Here is a 17344-nt window from a genome sequence, read left to right as displayed (position 1 = left end):
GCTCGTTGTTCACGGATGGTAACAAGTTTTGGCGTCACAATGAACATACGAACTGTAAGACCAAGTACACTGTGTATGCCATACAATGTCCGTGCAAGAAGCTGTACATCGGCAAAACCACGAAGGAGGTCCGTCAAAGAATTATCCAACATCGATCAAGGATCAACAACAAAAATATGACAGCACCTCTGGTCTCTCATTTCCTGCAACAAAAACACTCCTGCCATGACATTAGATGGACTGTTCTAGCCGTTAGCAGGGGTGGCACTGGTTACCCTGATCATCGCCTTTCCCAGAAAGAGGAGTACCTCATACTGAAATTCGATACATCCAACTCCGGTCTGAATGAAATGTCCGAAACTGCCAGTTTGTGAATTCTTCTCGATCTACGCAGTTGAGTTTGGCTGTGCTGCATTTTCCCCTTTTGTTTATTTCATTTTATTAATTTCTAAATCTATGTTTGTTCTTGTATAGTGAGTCTTCTACACGATCATATAACTGGGTATGGGATTATAGAGTTGTCTTTACAGCTTGTGAATTTGTGCCATTTCCATGTTAAAAATTTGGGTTGTAAATATGCTTATGATGTGCTCTCGTTTATACATGCAGCATTGTAATTGTTGAGAAATGTGAGACTACACAATCAGACTGTACTTCTTGATATGTGACTTGTTGTGTCAATTATGAGTAATTTTGTCCTGTATGAAAAATGCTAGAGGTTCCTAGACTGCGACTTCTGTGTTTCCGAGTTTCGCTGTGAGCGCGGTACATTCAAACTACATCGTCCAGCATTCCATAGGGGCCCCCACTGGCCACTCCCACCAGTCTTATGACCCGGTTGTTTTAAATACCTCTGCAAGGAGCCGCGCCCTATCCATAGACTGAACTCTGTGTGGAATTGACCGATTGATTCCTTCTAAACGAGTAAGTGTTTTGCGCAAATTGGTAGCATTCTCTCGTGCCGCTAGTTTTTCCTGCCATCAGACCGTGAGACTAATACGCAAACATTCTCATTCCTCTTGTAGCGGGCTCCGGTGAAATTGACACCGCCTGCCGGCCTGAATTGGGTTCTGTGCCAAGGCGCCCGTATTACTGTCAGTTTGGATTTCAGGTAGGAACGGTCTCCCTTGCTCCTTGCGTGTGACTGGTTAGCTGTATTCAGTCTTCATAATCGGCAGTCTCACTGACCTTGAATTTTTAATTTTTTATTTTTCTCTTGTGGCCACTCCCCCAGCTATTATCACCTGTGCTGCAAAATGAGAGCTGTCCATCAACCCTGAGTGTGCACCGCGTGGCGGGCATCACGTTTTCAGTTCACCAGTGTGTGAATTACAGGTATGATTCACATTCTCTAAGGCTCCACGCTAATCCATTGTTGCGCTAATATCCCATACGCAACGGGTTATTGACCGTGCTGAGTTTTTCTTCATATGTTTTTTCAGAATTGAATGCTTTTTGCGACTTACCCACACTACGGCAACGTTTGTGGCCTTGTGCAGGTAATTATTCCCCTTTTTCTTTGGAGCCAGAGTAGACTGTCATAGTACTATGAGATATATATTTGACACCTACCCTGTATGTCTTTACAGATCTATCGTCCCCAGTCCCTGTCCTGAAGAGAACCTACAACATCTAGGTTCGAAACGCGTCGACACTCCCACCCTGTGGCAATTTCAAAGGGTGCCGCTAGGATACAACTAATCTCAGTATTCTGGACCCTAGTAGTGTAACCCTCTATAAATACTTGACCACAGGCTTTGGTAGACATGCAGGCACCCATTTCCATCTCAATCCCGCCTGTCCCTTGGTTTTATAGTTCTAAGGACTGGTTCTCTGTTTCATGCATCATTATTGCACTGTATATAATTGCAATTTAATTGAATCACTTCATGCTTTATTGTCTTGGTGTGTTATTATTCGTCTCGTTTGACTCGATTGTTGTAAGTATTGTACATTTGTAAAATTGTATTTTTGTAGATACTGTGTACATGAACCCACTGTTCTGATGGTCATTTTGTTTGTGCTTGTTTTGTTGGAACTTTAAGAAACTTAGCAAAAAACGATAAAATAAATGTGTTTGGAATACTAATCCAGTGGTCACGTGGTACGTATAGACTGCGTGGCTGTAGAATTTCTTTGTGAATTTTTCCTGTCCAGCCAACTTTTTCTGTTTTCCCTGTTGTTGAGATCCGGGCTGGGTAGATGTAGGATCCAAAACCTTCATTGTTTCACTACTTCGAAGACAACAGCATCCTAGACCCCTCCCAGTCAGGATTCCGCAGCAACCACAGCACCGAGACCGCCCTCATCGCCACCACAGACAACGGCGGCCCTCATTCTTCTGGACCTCTCCGCTGCCTTCGACACCGTCTGCCACCACACACTACGCACTCGACTCCACGACGCAGGGATCCAAGACAAGGCCCTGAACTGGACCTTCTCCATCCTCTCCGGCAGAACCCAGAGAGACCGCCTCCCCCATTCCAATCTGAAGCCTCCGAGATCAAATGTGGCATCCCGCAGGGCTCCTCCCTCAGCCTGACACTGTTCAACGTCTGCATGGCGCCCCTCGAATGCATCGCCCGACTTCACGACCTCAACATAATCTCCTAAGCCGACGACACGCAACTGAACCTCTCCCTCACCAAGGACCCTCTCACCGCCAAATCCAACCTCCACCAGGGAATGAAGGCCGTCGCTGAATGGATGGAGGACAGAGACCTTAAGCTAAACACAGACAAGATGGAGATCCTCATCCTCGGGCCCAACCCCTCAGCATGGGACGACTCCTGGTGGCCCATGTCCCTGGTGACACCCCCCGCATCCACCAACCACGCATGCAACCTGGGAGTCATCCTCGACTCGAAACTCACCATGACCAAACAAGTCAACGCTGTCTCCTCCACCTGCTTCAACACCCTCGGTATGTTCCGCAAGATCTACAGATGGATCTCGACAGACACGAGGAAAACTGTCACCCAGGCCCTAGTCAGCAGCATCCTCGACTACGGAAAAGCCCTCTACGCTGGCGCCCCGACCAAGCTCATCAACAGACTGCAAAGAATCCAGAATGCCTCTGCACGCCTGATCCTCGACATCCCGTGCCGTGACCACATCACCCCTCACCTCAGGATCCTGCACTGGCTCCCTGTCGACAAAAGAATCTCCTTCAAGCTCCTGATCCATGCACACAAGGCAATCCACAAGACCGGCCCAGCCTACCTCAACAGTCTACTATCCTTCTATGCACCCAACAGGAAACTCCCCTCTGCAGACCTCTCCCTAGCCACCGTCCCATGTATCCGTAGAACTACAGCTGGAGGCAGATCCTTCTCCCACCGCGTCGCCACAACCTGGAACACCCTCCCCCTCATCCTACGACAAACCGAAGACCTTCTAACCTTCAGGAGACAACTCAAGACCTGGCTGTTCGACCAGTAGCAACAGCACCCCCTCCTCCCTTCCCCCCCCTTAGCGCCTAGGAACCCTTGCGGGTATGTAGCGCGCTCTACAAATTATTATTGATTGATTGATTGATAGGAACAATACCTTCTAAACGAGAGCAAATTCCATTCTGGATAGCACAAAATATTGCACATCTGGAAGCAGTGTTTCCCCATAGGGGCTCCCAGGAAAAACACAGAATGCTAACTATTTGCTTGCCAAAGGGGATGGTTCCCTCGATTGAGGATTGCACCACTTGGGGAACAATCTTTGCTTCCGTATACATTAGGATACATGGTACCCCTTCTATAGCAGGCGTTCCAGATGTATTGAAACAGATACAGAATGAGTACGGGCAGGACCTGCCCTGGACTTGGGAATGGAACTGATGGGTAATGTTCCCAAGTCTTTGCAATCATGCTGAACAACATAAAGGGGGAGGCAGCAGCACTGGCCATACACAGCCGCCTAAGGGAAATCACTCCTATAAATAAGGAGCAAAAACTACCAAAAATTATTGAAGAAACCTATGCAGCATTAGATAGAGATGATTTGGGAACCAAATCTGGGAAGCCAAAAATGGCGGGTAGACCCAACAAGGATAACTCGAAGCAAGCAACCACTTCACCTACAAAGAAGTGGGATAACAAGCAATCAAAACATAACGACACAGAAAATAGTTCACGATCAAGGGGTGGGTCTCCCCAACGGGAGTCCTCTGAAAAGAGGTATAACCTTAGGAATTGTGATAACATTAGAAAACCTGATAAGTATCAGGAGACTGATACACGTTACTTTAGTTCCTTTCAGGGTTCATCAAAAACTCGAAGAGGGAATGGATATCAAAATAAAAGCAAGAAGATAGACCAAAGACAAAAAGGTAAACACATCGCACTTCAGAATATGTAATCAAACAGGAAGAACAAAGTAAAGCAAAACCTTGGATCAAATAGAAGAAAGTAGCTGGCTGAAAAATTAGACATGCCAGGTTACTAAGGACTCAGCTTCTGAATGGGGAATGGGCTCTGACCATGCTAGACAGCGCATCAGAAGTAACAATATCTCGCCAGAACCTGAAGGATTTTCTGGTGACAGCAGTATTGAATTAACTTATCGCGGTGGAAATACCTGATACCAGAGAGAGTGTCCCACATAGACTGTATAAAATTACACTACAAATAGAGGGGGACATCTCGAGACAGGTTAAAGGTCTCTTTTGGGAGAACTTAACTTATGGATACGACATCCTATTAGCAGAAAAAGATTGTCCACCTGAGTTTGTGACGGAGTGCCTAAAATGTGAAAGCGTCATTTTGCCTGCTTTCCCTGACCTCGTTCCAAAGTCTATAAAACACTCATATGCATAGGAGTGGGTGCTAGCGCTAACTGTGGCATTATACAGAAACCATTTAGGGTGGGACGTGGAGTCTACCCACAATGAAATCCCATTAAAATGTACTCCAAATCCACAGAGACAGTACCTTATTAAAAACGATGCAAAGAAATAGGTCAAAGAAGTCTTATACCAACTCGAATACCAAGGTATGAGTGAGACTTGCACCTCTCAAATGAAGAACCCTTTGTTTCCCGTAATGAAACCCGACAATACATATCTTCTAGTTTTCGATTATTGACATTTAAACACATACACACGAACATTTGCAGTTCAAAATGCACATAGTGCCGCATTAATGAATAACTGTGCGGAAAAAATACAAAACAACATTAGACATTTCGAATGGATTCTTCTGCCAAAATACAACTCCAGAAAGCAAATATTTGACAGCATTTTCTGCCCTTGGCACTCAGTGAAATTTCCGTTGTTTGCCTAAGGGGTATAAGAACAACCCGGGGCTATTCTCTGCAAGAGTGTCAGAAATATTTAAAAAATGCGATGAGGAGGCAGTGTCCTATGTAGATGACATCTATCTGACGGACGATGAATTACTTGTGCAGGGTGAACAACATAATTGAGGGATCCGCCAATTTGGGCTATAAGTGTAATTTTAAAAAATCTAAAATTGCAAATCTTAATGTCCTTTTTTAAGGGTATGAGCTGTCAAGTGAAGGCAAAAGCCTGGCAGACACATTTTTTGAAAAGCGTGCGCTGCTTTAACCTCCTAAGAATCTGAAAAGTTTGCAATCTATTTTAGGATTCCTGAATTTTGGCAGAACATACATACTGGATTACGCAGAAAAAGTCAAACCTTTCTACGACTTAATCAAACCTGATTTCACAGCAGATTAGTGGACACAGGAACATACAGACACTCTACTTTCAGTTCAGACTGACATGATAGCATCAAACTATTTACACACACATGTGAATACTACCAACTTGGTGATCCGGGTGTTCTCAGGTTTATGAGGGTAAACCTAAATCACTTTCAATGAAGGTGAGACAGTCCTTATTTCATACAAATCACATTTTTACACACATGAAGAAATGCAATTTGCAACCACAGAAAAAATACTGACAGCTGTACAGACTGCAGTAGTGAGAGAAATTGGCTAATTCTCTCACTGCAACATATGCAGACTACAAATACGATTCTACATTGAAAACACAAGGATTCCTGCAGTACGAACAAGAATACCCTCGCCCAAATGAAATCTTGCCTCTAGAAAAATATGAATTCATCATTTACACTGACGGATCTGCTCAGCCTGCTGTAAGAAGCAAACAACAATATAGCGCTGCGTTTGCTATAGTGAAAGGACATATGCGGGACAGTAAGTTCCATCCCAGTAATATGACTACACAATCTCTAGGAGATTGTACCGCACAGCTGGCAGAGATGAAAGCCCTGGTTTTAGCAATACAATATACAGATTAGTTTTACTGTGTGGAGTCTTATAATGAATATCTTCATTACTGGGGCCAGAATGGGTTTAGAGATTCCAAGGGTTGCACAATTAAGCATAAATTGTTATGGGAACAAATGGCAAAGCTGAAAGCATGCCTACCACAGGCTTAAGTTATTCACAATTTGAGTAGCCAGCGTGTTGGCGTACACGTTGAAGGGAATTCACTGGCTGATGAAGCCGCCAAGGCGACAGTGCGAACTGGAGCCATTGCTGCAATCACTCATTCTAGCTCGTGGATAGACGGAGACATAATGATAGCAATCAGCGTCTCCAAAAACTGCTCTGCTGTTCCTAAGGGGTTTCCACTCAAATATTTCCAATAACTTAGATGTGCAAAACACATTGTATGCTCAAATTACCGGAGTGGGGGATAGAGTTACACTAAACACGGATCGCAGATTAGGTTTAATACTAGCCGCACACGAGGGTCTGGGCTCAGCACACACAGGAGTCACTGCTACAATTTCATTACTGAAGCAGCGACTCTGGTGGCCAAGTTTGTCTAAACAAACAAAGGCTTATGTCTTAAAGTGGGACATCAGCCAGCAGATTAAAAATTCCACCGCAGCACTGCCACTACAAGCACCACTACCCATTTCAGACAGACCTCTAGCATGTGCCTATTTGGAATCACTGCAACCCCTTAAATTCGGACGGGGCTTATAAGTACACATCTTGGCAGCAGTAGATTCATACTCGGCTGACGCTCAAACTGTTATAAAGGATTTTCGAGTCTTCATCGGGACATACGCAATTGGCTCATGACATGCCGACCATGGTCCTGCGTTTAGCTCTCAGGCTTACAAGGAAGCCATGGAAGGTATGGATGTGGCCTTGCAGTACTCCTCCCCCTACCACCCATAGGGAAATGTGGTGGTGGAGAGAAAAACCCTGGACCTGAAGCAGTCCTTAACAGAAAGGGTATTAAGTGCGGGCAGTAGTTGGGTCAATCACCTATATGGGGTCCAGAAGGCACTGAACAATATGCCAAGAAAATCCTTGGGAGGACGTACCCCCTCCCCTATGAGATCCTGTTTGGGACAAGAATGTGGGTACCTGACCTCGAATGTGCCAGCACAGTGGTGGATGTAAAGCCATTTGAATTGAATGATCGTTTGGCTGTTTTACAGGAACTCAATGTATTCCGGGCACTACAGAGCAACGTCTACGTTCCGTTTACGAGCCTCCAGAAACCTGGACTGATGTAATCCGATGCGTGTGGTTAAATAAAGTGCTGAAATCCGGGCGTCTCACCAGCTGGACGCCATCCGTTGGAGTATCCGTCCAATTCAGATTGAGGTTGCCGACAAAACCAATAGACGGCCCTGAATACCATAATAGTCATCTATATACATACGTCTGATCATTCATCACGTCCTGTTTTGAGTCCACAGAATTTCCCCCAGGAATGGTATAACTGGTTCCTGTAGAAATATTCAGGAAGCTGTCGTGTTGTTGGACGTCATTCACGACAGGAGACCGCCAATTAGTGCAGGTGGGCTTTATTCTTTACAGGTTATTACAGCATCACTCATGTACATCCTGCCCCATCCCTGTTCATCGCTTCTCTGTCCCCCACTTCCTTTCCCCTGACCGGAACTGGTGTCCAATATCGGTCCCATCCCCCACTTGTGCTGCAGGGTCCTAGTGCCCACTATCCAGGGCACGACAGAAGCCTAATGATCCATTATGAGACATCAAGGTTTCAAATCATATATGTACATGGCATCCTGACGAAGGCTCCAGCCAAAACTTGTGTAGGAATTATTGAATAGAAAGCCATGCCTAAAATTATGTTGTTCTCATTTTTAGTAGCATTTTGAACTTTGTATAGGATTTATTAGAACATTGGAATGTTGGGAGCTCCATTGAAAACAATGGAGTGCTCTTTGCTTATAATGGCTGGTATAAGCCTGGAGCTCCAACATTCCAATGTTACTTTGTTCACAGCTCTGGCTGTGAACAAAGGCTTCAGGGAACCTGAGGGGATTCCAAACGCCTCACGCTCCCAAAAGGCTTTGTTTTTTTTGTTAGAACATTCTGTCCTCTAGTGACAGAATGTTCTAATAGCCTTATAGCCCTTCGTAGATGGGCTATACCGCTATTAAGGTCCCTCTCCCTTGTTAAAGGCCCTCGCCTTCGGCTCGGGGCCTTTAACGCTGGAGAGGGCCTTTAATAGCCGGTATAGCCCTCTACGGCGGGCTATAAGGCTATAGTAAATGTTTAATGAACTTGTAAAAAAAGGAAACAAATGGATATATCCTCTGTAACAAAACAATTGAAGTAATTACTCATGCAAATAATTTAACATCATTTGACACAGAGGCTATTGCTATTTTGTATGTACTTCTTGAAATCACTTTCTTTACAAACCATACCTGATATTCATCCGCTATATTGCTGATTGCAAGTGAGTCTCTCTAGTAAATGCTGTGAATAACAAGAGAAGCTACGGCAAGCTCCAAATTAATATATCTGTCTCCCTATATTTACTCCCTAGACAAACTGTACAAAACTCTTGAATTTCACTGGGCCCAACTTGTATGATTTGCAATTTTCTTAGCCATTGTATTCTACACCCTTTGACATATGATGTCTTGTTTCCCTGTTATTGTTCTTAGTTTCACTACACATACAAATGTACCAAAAACATCTGAGAGGGAAAGTAGTCAAGGCAATTCCACAACATGCGAGTGAATCTGGGCCTCTATTTAATTATAATATTATATTAATCAATGATCCTTTTGCAGGTTCATTACTGCTTACTGTGAGAGACTGGGATCACCTAATGTGTCTGGTGGACAGTAGCCATGTCTAGAAATAGCTGATGCATTTTAAGCAACCTTTTACTGGTGTGCCCTCTCCACATGGTAAGCTTGAATTAATTGATGGCAAGTTTAGTAAACGCTGAGCTGGCATAGAGCTGGAGAAGAAAGTAAATCATGAATGGATTGACCTTCATTCATTTGACTTCGTTTTACCTAGGAATGGATGTGTATAGGCAGTGGGAGTGGCTTCACACCATGCAAGTTCATGGATCAGGACTCTAGTGGGGGGTTGGCAGACAATTTATTAAATACAGATCATACCCAAATTAATAATGATGAAAAAGTAGTCAACGCTTCCAATACTGCCCGATGTAGGTTGCTTAAAGAAATTGTAGTTAGGTGAGAAGAACATTTAAGGGAACATGGTCTAGTAGAAGGCACTGGAATTGCGGACCACAGCTGCTTTTAGCATAGGATTCTTTAACAGTGAAGCTGCCATGCCGGGAGCAGCAGGCCCTGCTCTTACACCACCTTCTAGTATTTCTAACTTGTGTTCCTGCTACTGTTGAGAAAGTGAAGTATTGTATGTCATACTACCATTGTTTTCATAGATCTTTTCAATCCTTCTTCTCAGGATAAAGAGATTTATCTTCTAGATGATCCTCTGGCTGCAGTTGATGCTGATGTTGCCAGGCACCTGCTAGAGAAGTGCATTTTGGGAATTCTCAGAGATAAGACCAGAATCCTTTGCACTCAAAGGACAGAATTCTTGAGCACAGCAGACTTCTTGATTCTAATGGATGAAGGAAAAATTATTCAGACAGGTAATAACTCTCTCCCATGACCTCAATCTTTTCAGTGCCTGTTCTCAAAGAAAGGCCTGACAGGGAACTTTACTTACATAACATACAAGTGCCACAGCTAGCTCTGATGACTCCTCCACTGCTTCCCCCAACTCTAGTGGCAGAAGGCAGCTCTTGGTGTTAGTCTGACTCAATCAATCAATCAATCAATCAATCAGGGGAATTGTTAGCACACTACTCACCCATGAGGGTCTCAAGGCACTGAGGGGAGAGGGGGGAGGCAGCTTCGCTCACTCGAAGAGACAGGTCTTGAGTGTCTTCCCGAAGATGTTCAGGGAGGGGGCGCATCTGATGTTGATTGGAAGCTTGTTCCAGGCCTTGCCTGCAAAGCATCACTCCGCTAGTGCAAGGTAGTCTTTCTTATGCAGAATGAAGCTGCAGGCTGGCTGGGATGGTTATTGTCCTGTCCCCAAAACATCATAAATTCATCTTAATTGTCCCATGTGGGGCAACAGTACTAATGCGCCACGAGATGGATGTACTTCTATTGGTGCTACCTAATCTGTTTAAAGGGTTTACATTGAAATGCTTCTTTTCATTTCCGGCAAAACCCAACATTGATTATCTAACAATGCAGTTTCAAAGGTTGTATCTTCACTGACAAATACTTAAAACAGCAATGTAAATGTATCTCGTGCTCCCTGTGAAATCATTTTGTTGTTGTTGTGTCTAATGCAAGCTACAAGATGATGTCTATTGCCTTTACTCCGAGATAACACCCTAGACACTAGGCGTTAAAGATTCTCTCCTGCATTGCTATACCAAGGCACTGCTCACTGGCTTCTGTAACTGCATTGCCCATTTTCTCCTTAAACTGTTTGTCTGGCAGCGTGATCACTGCCAGGCTAACCGCATTATCCCACTTGCTGGCTCTTTTCTGGCTCACTTTTCCGGCACGTGCCAAGTTAAAATTACTCTGCATCATCTACAAGTCCATGCACAGGAGTAAGCAGGACTACTGACTAAGAAGCCTTTGTTCCTTTTTCGCTGTAGCATGAACCTTTTGGAACTGGAGATCCAAAGGTGGGGACAGGGAAGACAAGAAAATGGTCATTCTCATCTCTCCTAATGCTCCCCAATTTCCTGAAATATCTCTCCCTTCATCTGGGCATGTCTCCCACACACCTTCTGGGCAGAAATTGAATCCCCTTCTTTACTCCATGTGTCCTGACTTATCACCAACTTCCTTTCTGCTTGGCTGTTGATGTGAATGTACTCATGTATTTGTTTGAACCTGTAGAAGTGTAAGCACCACTGATCTTCCGTATACATTCTTTGTGCTCATGTAATCTACTCGACTTAATATGTATTCATGCCCTGTGGAAAGTACTCTTTGGACCTCCTGGGTAAGGTTTGTTCTGCATAACTAGCTCCTCAAAATTACAAAAGATAATCAAAGATTAGCTTACCATCCAGCCTCCAGTTTGCTAATCAATGTACTAATCTTATACCCAGTGTATTAACCAGTAAATTGCATCTTGCTAATGGCATATTCGCCACTAGGCCATGCTTCATATTTGACACTTAAAACATTCCTTTCCCTAAACTCTATAATGAATCTGAGACGGGCTATACGCCCAAATTGAACATTAGCACATATAATTATGTGGACATACAGCATCAGGGCCCTGATGAATAATGATTTCACAATTCTTTTTTGCCCATTTTTCTCCTTTAGGCACACCCACTGAAATTCTTCCACTGGTGGAAACCACACTTAAGCACAACAACAAGAGGAGAAGCAAGGAGTCTGTGGGTAAGAAAATTAGAATGGTACATCTTTCACAATATCATATTTGTGACTCTGTTTTCCATCCTACCCGCTATTGCAGAATCAGGGAGGTAGAAGATGATATAGTGTGACACACTGAATTCATTCTCTCTTTACCACTTCATGTTTTGCTGCGTTGCAGCTTTTAATAGCTTTCTTAGGTGTGGATGGTAGGTACCTCCCTTTTAGAAACACTTTATCAGTTGATCACCACCAGCCCTGCATGCTTACAACAACCTCATCTATCATGGCCTCTAAATATGCTTAAATAATAGAGGCCTGAGGGCTACCACTTCCACCACTGACTCCTGACACCTGATAATAATCATTTTAGTAAACAAAGGAGTCAAGCTCAGGCGTTCTATCTATATCACAAGTTCTTACATGGGATGTTGTAAAGGCAAGAAAGTGTGAGCTGGAATAAAATGCTATTACAGATGAGAATTTCTTGGCTGAGTTGATAAATCCTGTAGGGAATGCTTAGCTAAGTGGAAAGATCCTGAAATAGGAAGGAAATTCTTGCTAAGGGGATGAACCCTAAGGTGAATTCTGAGCAAAAGAGAGTGATTCTTGAAAAACAAAAGAATCCTCACCTAAAACGAGGAGCTCTGCGAAAGAGAGCTAAACGGATGGGTTCTGGAATAGTAAGTGAGCTGAGCAGATGGATCAAAGAATATAGAGAGAATCTTACACTAAAGAAAGGAATCTCAGAATAAAGAGGAAACCTTGGATATAGGGAGGAATCCTGGAATTAAAAAAAAAACAGAATCCTGAACAAAAAATGAAATTCTGGAGGAATACTGTGCTAAGGAGAAACGTTCTGGAAAACATGGGGGATGCTGAACCAAGGAGAGAAATGTTGCTATCACAAGTAAATTCTGAGAGGGATCCTGCTAAAATGAGGGAATAGCAAGGGTAGCCTGAGCTGAGGTGAAAGATCAGGAATCCTGGGCAAAGGGGTACATCCTGGAGAAGCTCCTGAACTAAGGAGAGACGTCCTAAAGAGTATTCTAAGATAGGCAGATGGATCCTAGAATACAGAGAGAATGCTGGGAAGCAAATTCTGAGTTAAAGAGAGGAATTGAGGAATAGCAATGGAATCCTTAACTAAAATGAGAAAATATAAGTTATGCAAAAGTACTCAGATATGGAAAGGACGTGCAATCATTCTTACATTGTATTTTCAATGATATTCACAGCGTGTTTGATGTTGCCCTATAAAGAAAGCAATGTGGAGGAATTAATCGAAAGCACCCAGATTATTTTAGAAAGCATGATGCCTGTTTTCCACCTCAGGTAAACTTTATGGAAGCTCGACCATGGAACATTTACACCGGGTCCAGACACCCTAGGATGTCTCTAGAAGAAAAGGTTTTTGTTTAATTTAGATTGTATCTATTTATTACTAGTAAATTAAATTAATGCCATAGAAGTCTGCACCCAATGCTATTATTTGTTTCCAGGTAAAAGCATGAGCTTCATAAATCATTCCTGGAGGATGCCAGATTTATCCATCAGAGCTGAGCAAAATTGGGTTGTGCGTCTTGTTTGATGTCTTAATTCTGCTCTGTGTCATCAGCATCATCTGAGTGTGAAAATAAAGAAGACGAGGATGATAACCAGAAACAAAGTCAGAGTCTTATGGACTTAGAAGATCAGTCTGAAGATGAGGAGGAGCAGTCAGGGGAACGTCCTCAGCCTGACGCCATTCACCACTGTGATACAGAAAAAGGGCAGGTGCCGGGGGACTCCGGGTATGGCGACGACCTCACCGACGAGGAAGAGAAGAAGGAAGGCATAGTGTCCTTCCTGGTCTACAGGGCATACTGGAATGCAGTGGGCACACCTTTGGCATGTGCCATCCTATGCTGCTTCTTCCTAGCACAAGGTAACTCAAGACTCTTATTCTGTGTACTTCACAATCTGAAGTTGCAATGTGTGGGGACTCTTCAAGCATAACCCTCAAGTGTTAGCTGATTCTATTATCCAAAATGCTGGAATATGTAGTTAATGATTGAAAGGGAGTATTTGTAGGGAGTAGAAAAGCTTAATTCACAGTTACTCTATACTGTGAGTATAATTTGTTGAGCAATAGGGAGGAGTGTTTCAATGAGGGAAGTAAAGTAGGCAGATTTTACCATCCTTTGCATTAAGAAGCATCAGCATTGATAGTCTTGGCTGCTGGCCAGGTCCAAGTAAGATTTCCTCTGGAAAATCATCAATTGAAATTATTACAGAGGATATGTATATTATTTGTCAGATGTAGGATTTTTTGAGTCAGGTTTTCAACAAAGTGAAAGAGGGTCCGGTATTGTCCTGATTAGTATATTATTCCAGATCCTGTGTGTGCAGCTTGAGAAGAAGCGGGTATAAGTGGTATTGTTGCAGTGTTTAGTTTCTAGGTGTAAATATTTGGTGCTCTGAAGATGCTTATGACTTCTTGATAAAGTTAGATTCTTCCTTAAGTGGTGTGGTGTTTTTAGTTTAACTGCCTTCCGAGGTTATAGATGCTGATCTAAATGTTCAACCTGCTCGCAAAGTGACCAATTCACTTTGATTGTCATAGGGGTAATGCAGTTACAATTGTACCTGGTTTTGCAGCTGTGTTTGTGATCCATCACCAGTGGATAACTTTGCACATGGACTCTTTATGCTAACCGGAGTGCACAACCACATTGTGTCAATGCTAGAAGACACCGAGTCATATTGCTGCTCCAGAAGGTGCTAGGGCCATCAGGCGTGTCTCTTCTAACCGCCCTGCTTGCTTTATGTAAATAAAAGCATTTTTTTTTAAGATATCACTCTTTTAATGTGTGTGTGATTACTGTGCCATACTGTATTTGTGCTTCAAACTTCACTGCTGAGCTCTGCTACCTTGGGAGAGTCAGGCATACAAAAGAAGTCTGGGACATCAGTGCTAAAGCAATACTCAGCTCAATTATCACTAGAAACCACTAAATGTCCCCGGAACCAGAAAGAAGGTTTCAAGAAACCCTGCAGCACTGTGTTTGTTCCACAGGCAGAATTAGGGTCAGGAGCTGTCCTTAAGGATGTTGTAAACTGAAATATCTAAATTCTGTGAGCTCTCCTGGCCTGGTGGTATCTGCGCACTTGAATTTAGTGCCAGGATGAATGCATTTTAGGTAGCAACCTAACGTGATGATAGCACATCCCTGGAGAGAGCAGCCGCACAACCCTACCACGTGATGGCAGTACAGTCCTGGTATTCTGCAGGGATGGTATGGTATATGATTGCAGCACATTTCGCAAGGTGTTCCTTGTTTTCTAAAATAAATATTTTCTATTTTATTTCATTATATATTTATTAAGCTTAGCTAAATGCTGCCAAATCTTTCAAGTGCAAGTAAGAGGTGCTAAATCTTCCCATTTTAGTTGATTGATATAGTCATGAGATACAGGTGCTTTCTATGGCAGTTAAGGGGACGGTGCCTAAATTGGTCTCCTGAAAGTGTTGATAAATTTGACCATTCCCTGAAGTTAACTCACTCTGTCCTAGATCAGCCTAATTAGGTCTCTTCTCATAGATAATAAATGAGACGTATTCTTATTTTAGCCAGTTTCTAATTGGCCCCCTCTATCTAGGCTAAGCTAAGTGTCAGACAAGGGATATGACCTCTCTCTCCATCTAGATCATCTTAGTCACTTCCTCCCTTGGCGGTCTAAGAAGAAACGGTCAGGACATCTCACTATCCAAGACAAACAACACAACCTCTTCCCTCGGCTGGGAAATCTGCCCATCACAGCTTTCAACAAGTTCTTAACTTTACTAATCTAACAGCCTACATCTTTTCTTCACAGCTTCACGCGAACTCCCTGCTTTGTGGCTTGTCCACTGGATATCTATTCTGACAAATCAAACCGGAAGGAACCTTTCTGTAGGGGACATGGCAGCTCAGTCAAATATTCCCTCAATGGCAGAACCAATGTAAGCAATTTATCTTATTTAATTTGAAAACAGACATTTCCACAAATGAGGATGCTATTGATAGTAAAACAGGTCAAATTAAAAGCCCTGAAAGTTAAATACAAGAAGATTACTAACAATACTATCTGGTTAGATACACCACCCTGTGCTAGAATACTGTGACCCACTTTTACTTGTGATAAAATGGGATCTACCTGTGAAAAGCCACTGTTCAAAGCATTATATTTTGAACACCTCTTTTCTAGGTTTTGTGCTGTTTCACCAATGTCTGACAAGGCAGGGGAAAGACCAGACATTCCCTGTTATCAAAGTGCATGATTTAATGGCATTCTTAGACATGTGGAATTACTGTTGTAATGCCTGCCCCCACCTGGACATTCCACTGACTAAAATCTGGTGAAATTTCCAGGACGGCAGATGGGCCACAAATATGTAATCCTTTAGGAATCGGGTGCAGTGTCTTGATTTCTATGGTAAATTCAGATGTCTACCCTCAAAGTTCCAAGTTGGAATACCATGATATTCCAACATCCTGGAAAAGCTGATCCAGAGTATTGAGCCAATTGTTAAAATTGTGCAGGTGCATTGTCAGTCCACATCTCGCATTACCTGCTTCATTTGGAGTGTGTGAGATGCTAGTATTTCTGATACTGGAGCCCCACCTAGCTATGCAGTAAAAAAAAAAAAACTTGCAGCAGTGCATTCACTGTTGGAAATGGAGCAGGAAGCCCCATTTTTTTCTTGGTGTCCCAGACATTGTATTACTTTCTGGGTCTGTCAAGTACATTGATAAGAAATATGTACAAACGTACCTTATGCCTCAAGGAGACAACTGTCAGTGTATATAGGGGGATTAGTTTTAGTATTCAGAGGATATACCCCATTTTGACGGGGTCTTTCTGTGGCAAAAATTAAAAAAGTGTCCACTAGTCCCCTATAGGATTGCTTTTTTCACTGAAGCAGCTGCTTTCATTAAGGCAGGAAGTCACTCAACTTAATGTCATCAAGGCAGGAAGTCACTCAACTGCAAAAAAAAAATCAGTTGGCCCGGCAGCAAACTCAAAATTTAACAGTCAGCCCACCGAAGTGTAAAAGAGGACATAAGTGCTTGGTTGACACTTCCTTCACTCTGCTAGGAGGAGTGATTATACGTAGGAGCACTGCAATGACTCAGCTACTTACTGGTGATCTTCATTACTCTGAGTCATAAAAATTCCTTGCAACAGTCCAAACAGAATAAACTAGTTTGTGGCTCACAGACAAAATTTACTCCTTCAGGAAAAAAAAATACCAAATTGGCTCCAGGAAGACCATCACACCTGATGACATATAGGGGGAGCCTCCCCCAGCCCTTCCTGGATTACCCAAGCCAAATACCTAAAACATATCAATTTCCCTCTTAGCCTCCCCTAGGGAGGGATGGGAGGAGAGGTAGGACTCTGGCAAGGAAGACTGACTCGGAGTAATGAAGATTATTGGTAAGTAACTAAGTCATTGCCTACCTCGTTCACCTTCCACTCATTAGTCCTAACAAAATGAGCGTATACCCAAGCCAGATAACAAGCGGCAAGGAAATTGATACATACACCAATGTAAGATGCAATACCATGTGGATTTATTGAATATGCACTGTTGAAACAACCAAACAGAATACCAATATTATTGTACTGCTGACAGGACTGCT

The 17344-nt window shown here is 43.1% G+C and overlaps 1 protein-coding gene across 1 annotated transcript in view; it reads left to right on the top strand.

Annotated features, from left to right (window-relative positions):
- Window positions 1-17344, top strand: part of LOC144762274 (ATP-binding cassette sub-family C member 10-like) — a 1353417-nt gene that overhangs the window by 826616 nt on the left and 509457 nt on the right. Inside the window, exons 10-13 of the mRNA XM_078647416.1 lie at window positions 9715-9904; window positions 11622-11699; window positions 13294-13602; window positions 15534-15660. Coding sequence (XP_078503542.1) covers window positions 9715-9904; window positions 11622-11699; window positions 13294-13602; window positions 15534-15660 — 704 coding nt within the window. The remainder of the gene's footprint in view (window positions 1-9714; window positions 9905-11621; window positions 11700-13293; window positions 13603-15533; window positions 15661-17344) is intronic.

The sequence above is a fragment of the Lissotriton helveticus genome, chromosome 6, assembly GCF_964261635.1.
Source record: "Lissotriton helveticus chromosome 6, aLisHel1.1, whole genome shotgun sequence".
NCBI lineage: Eukaryota > Metazoa > Chordata > Amphibia > Caudata > Salamandridae > Lissotriton > Lissotriton helveticus.
This window is presented reverse-complemented; position numbering and strand designations above follow the sequence as displayed.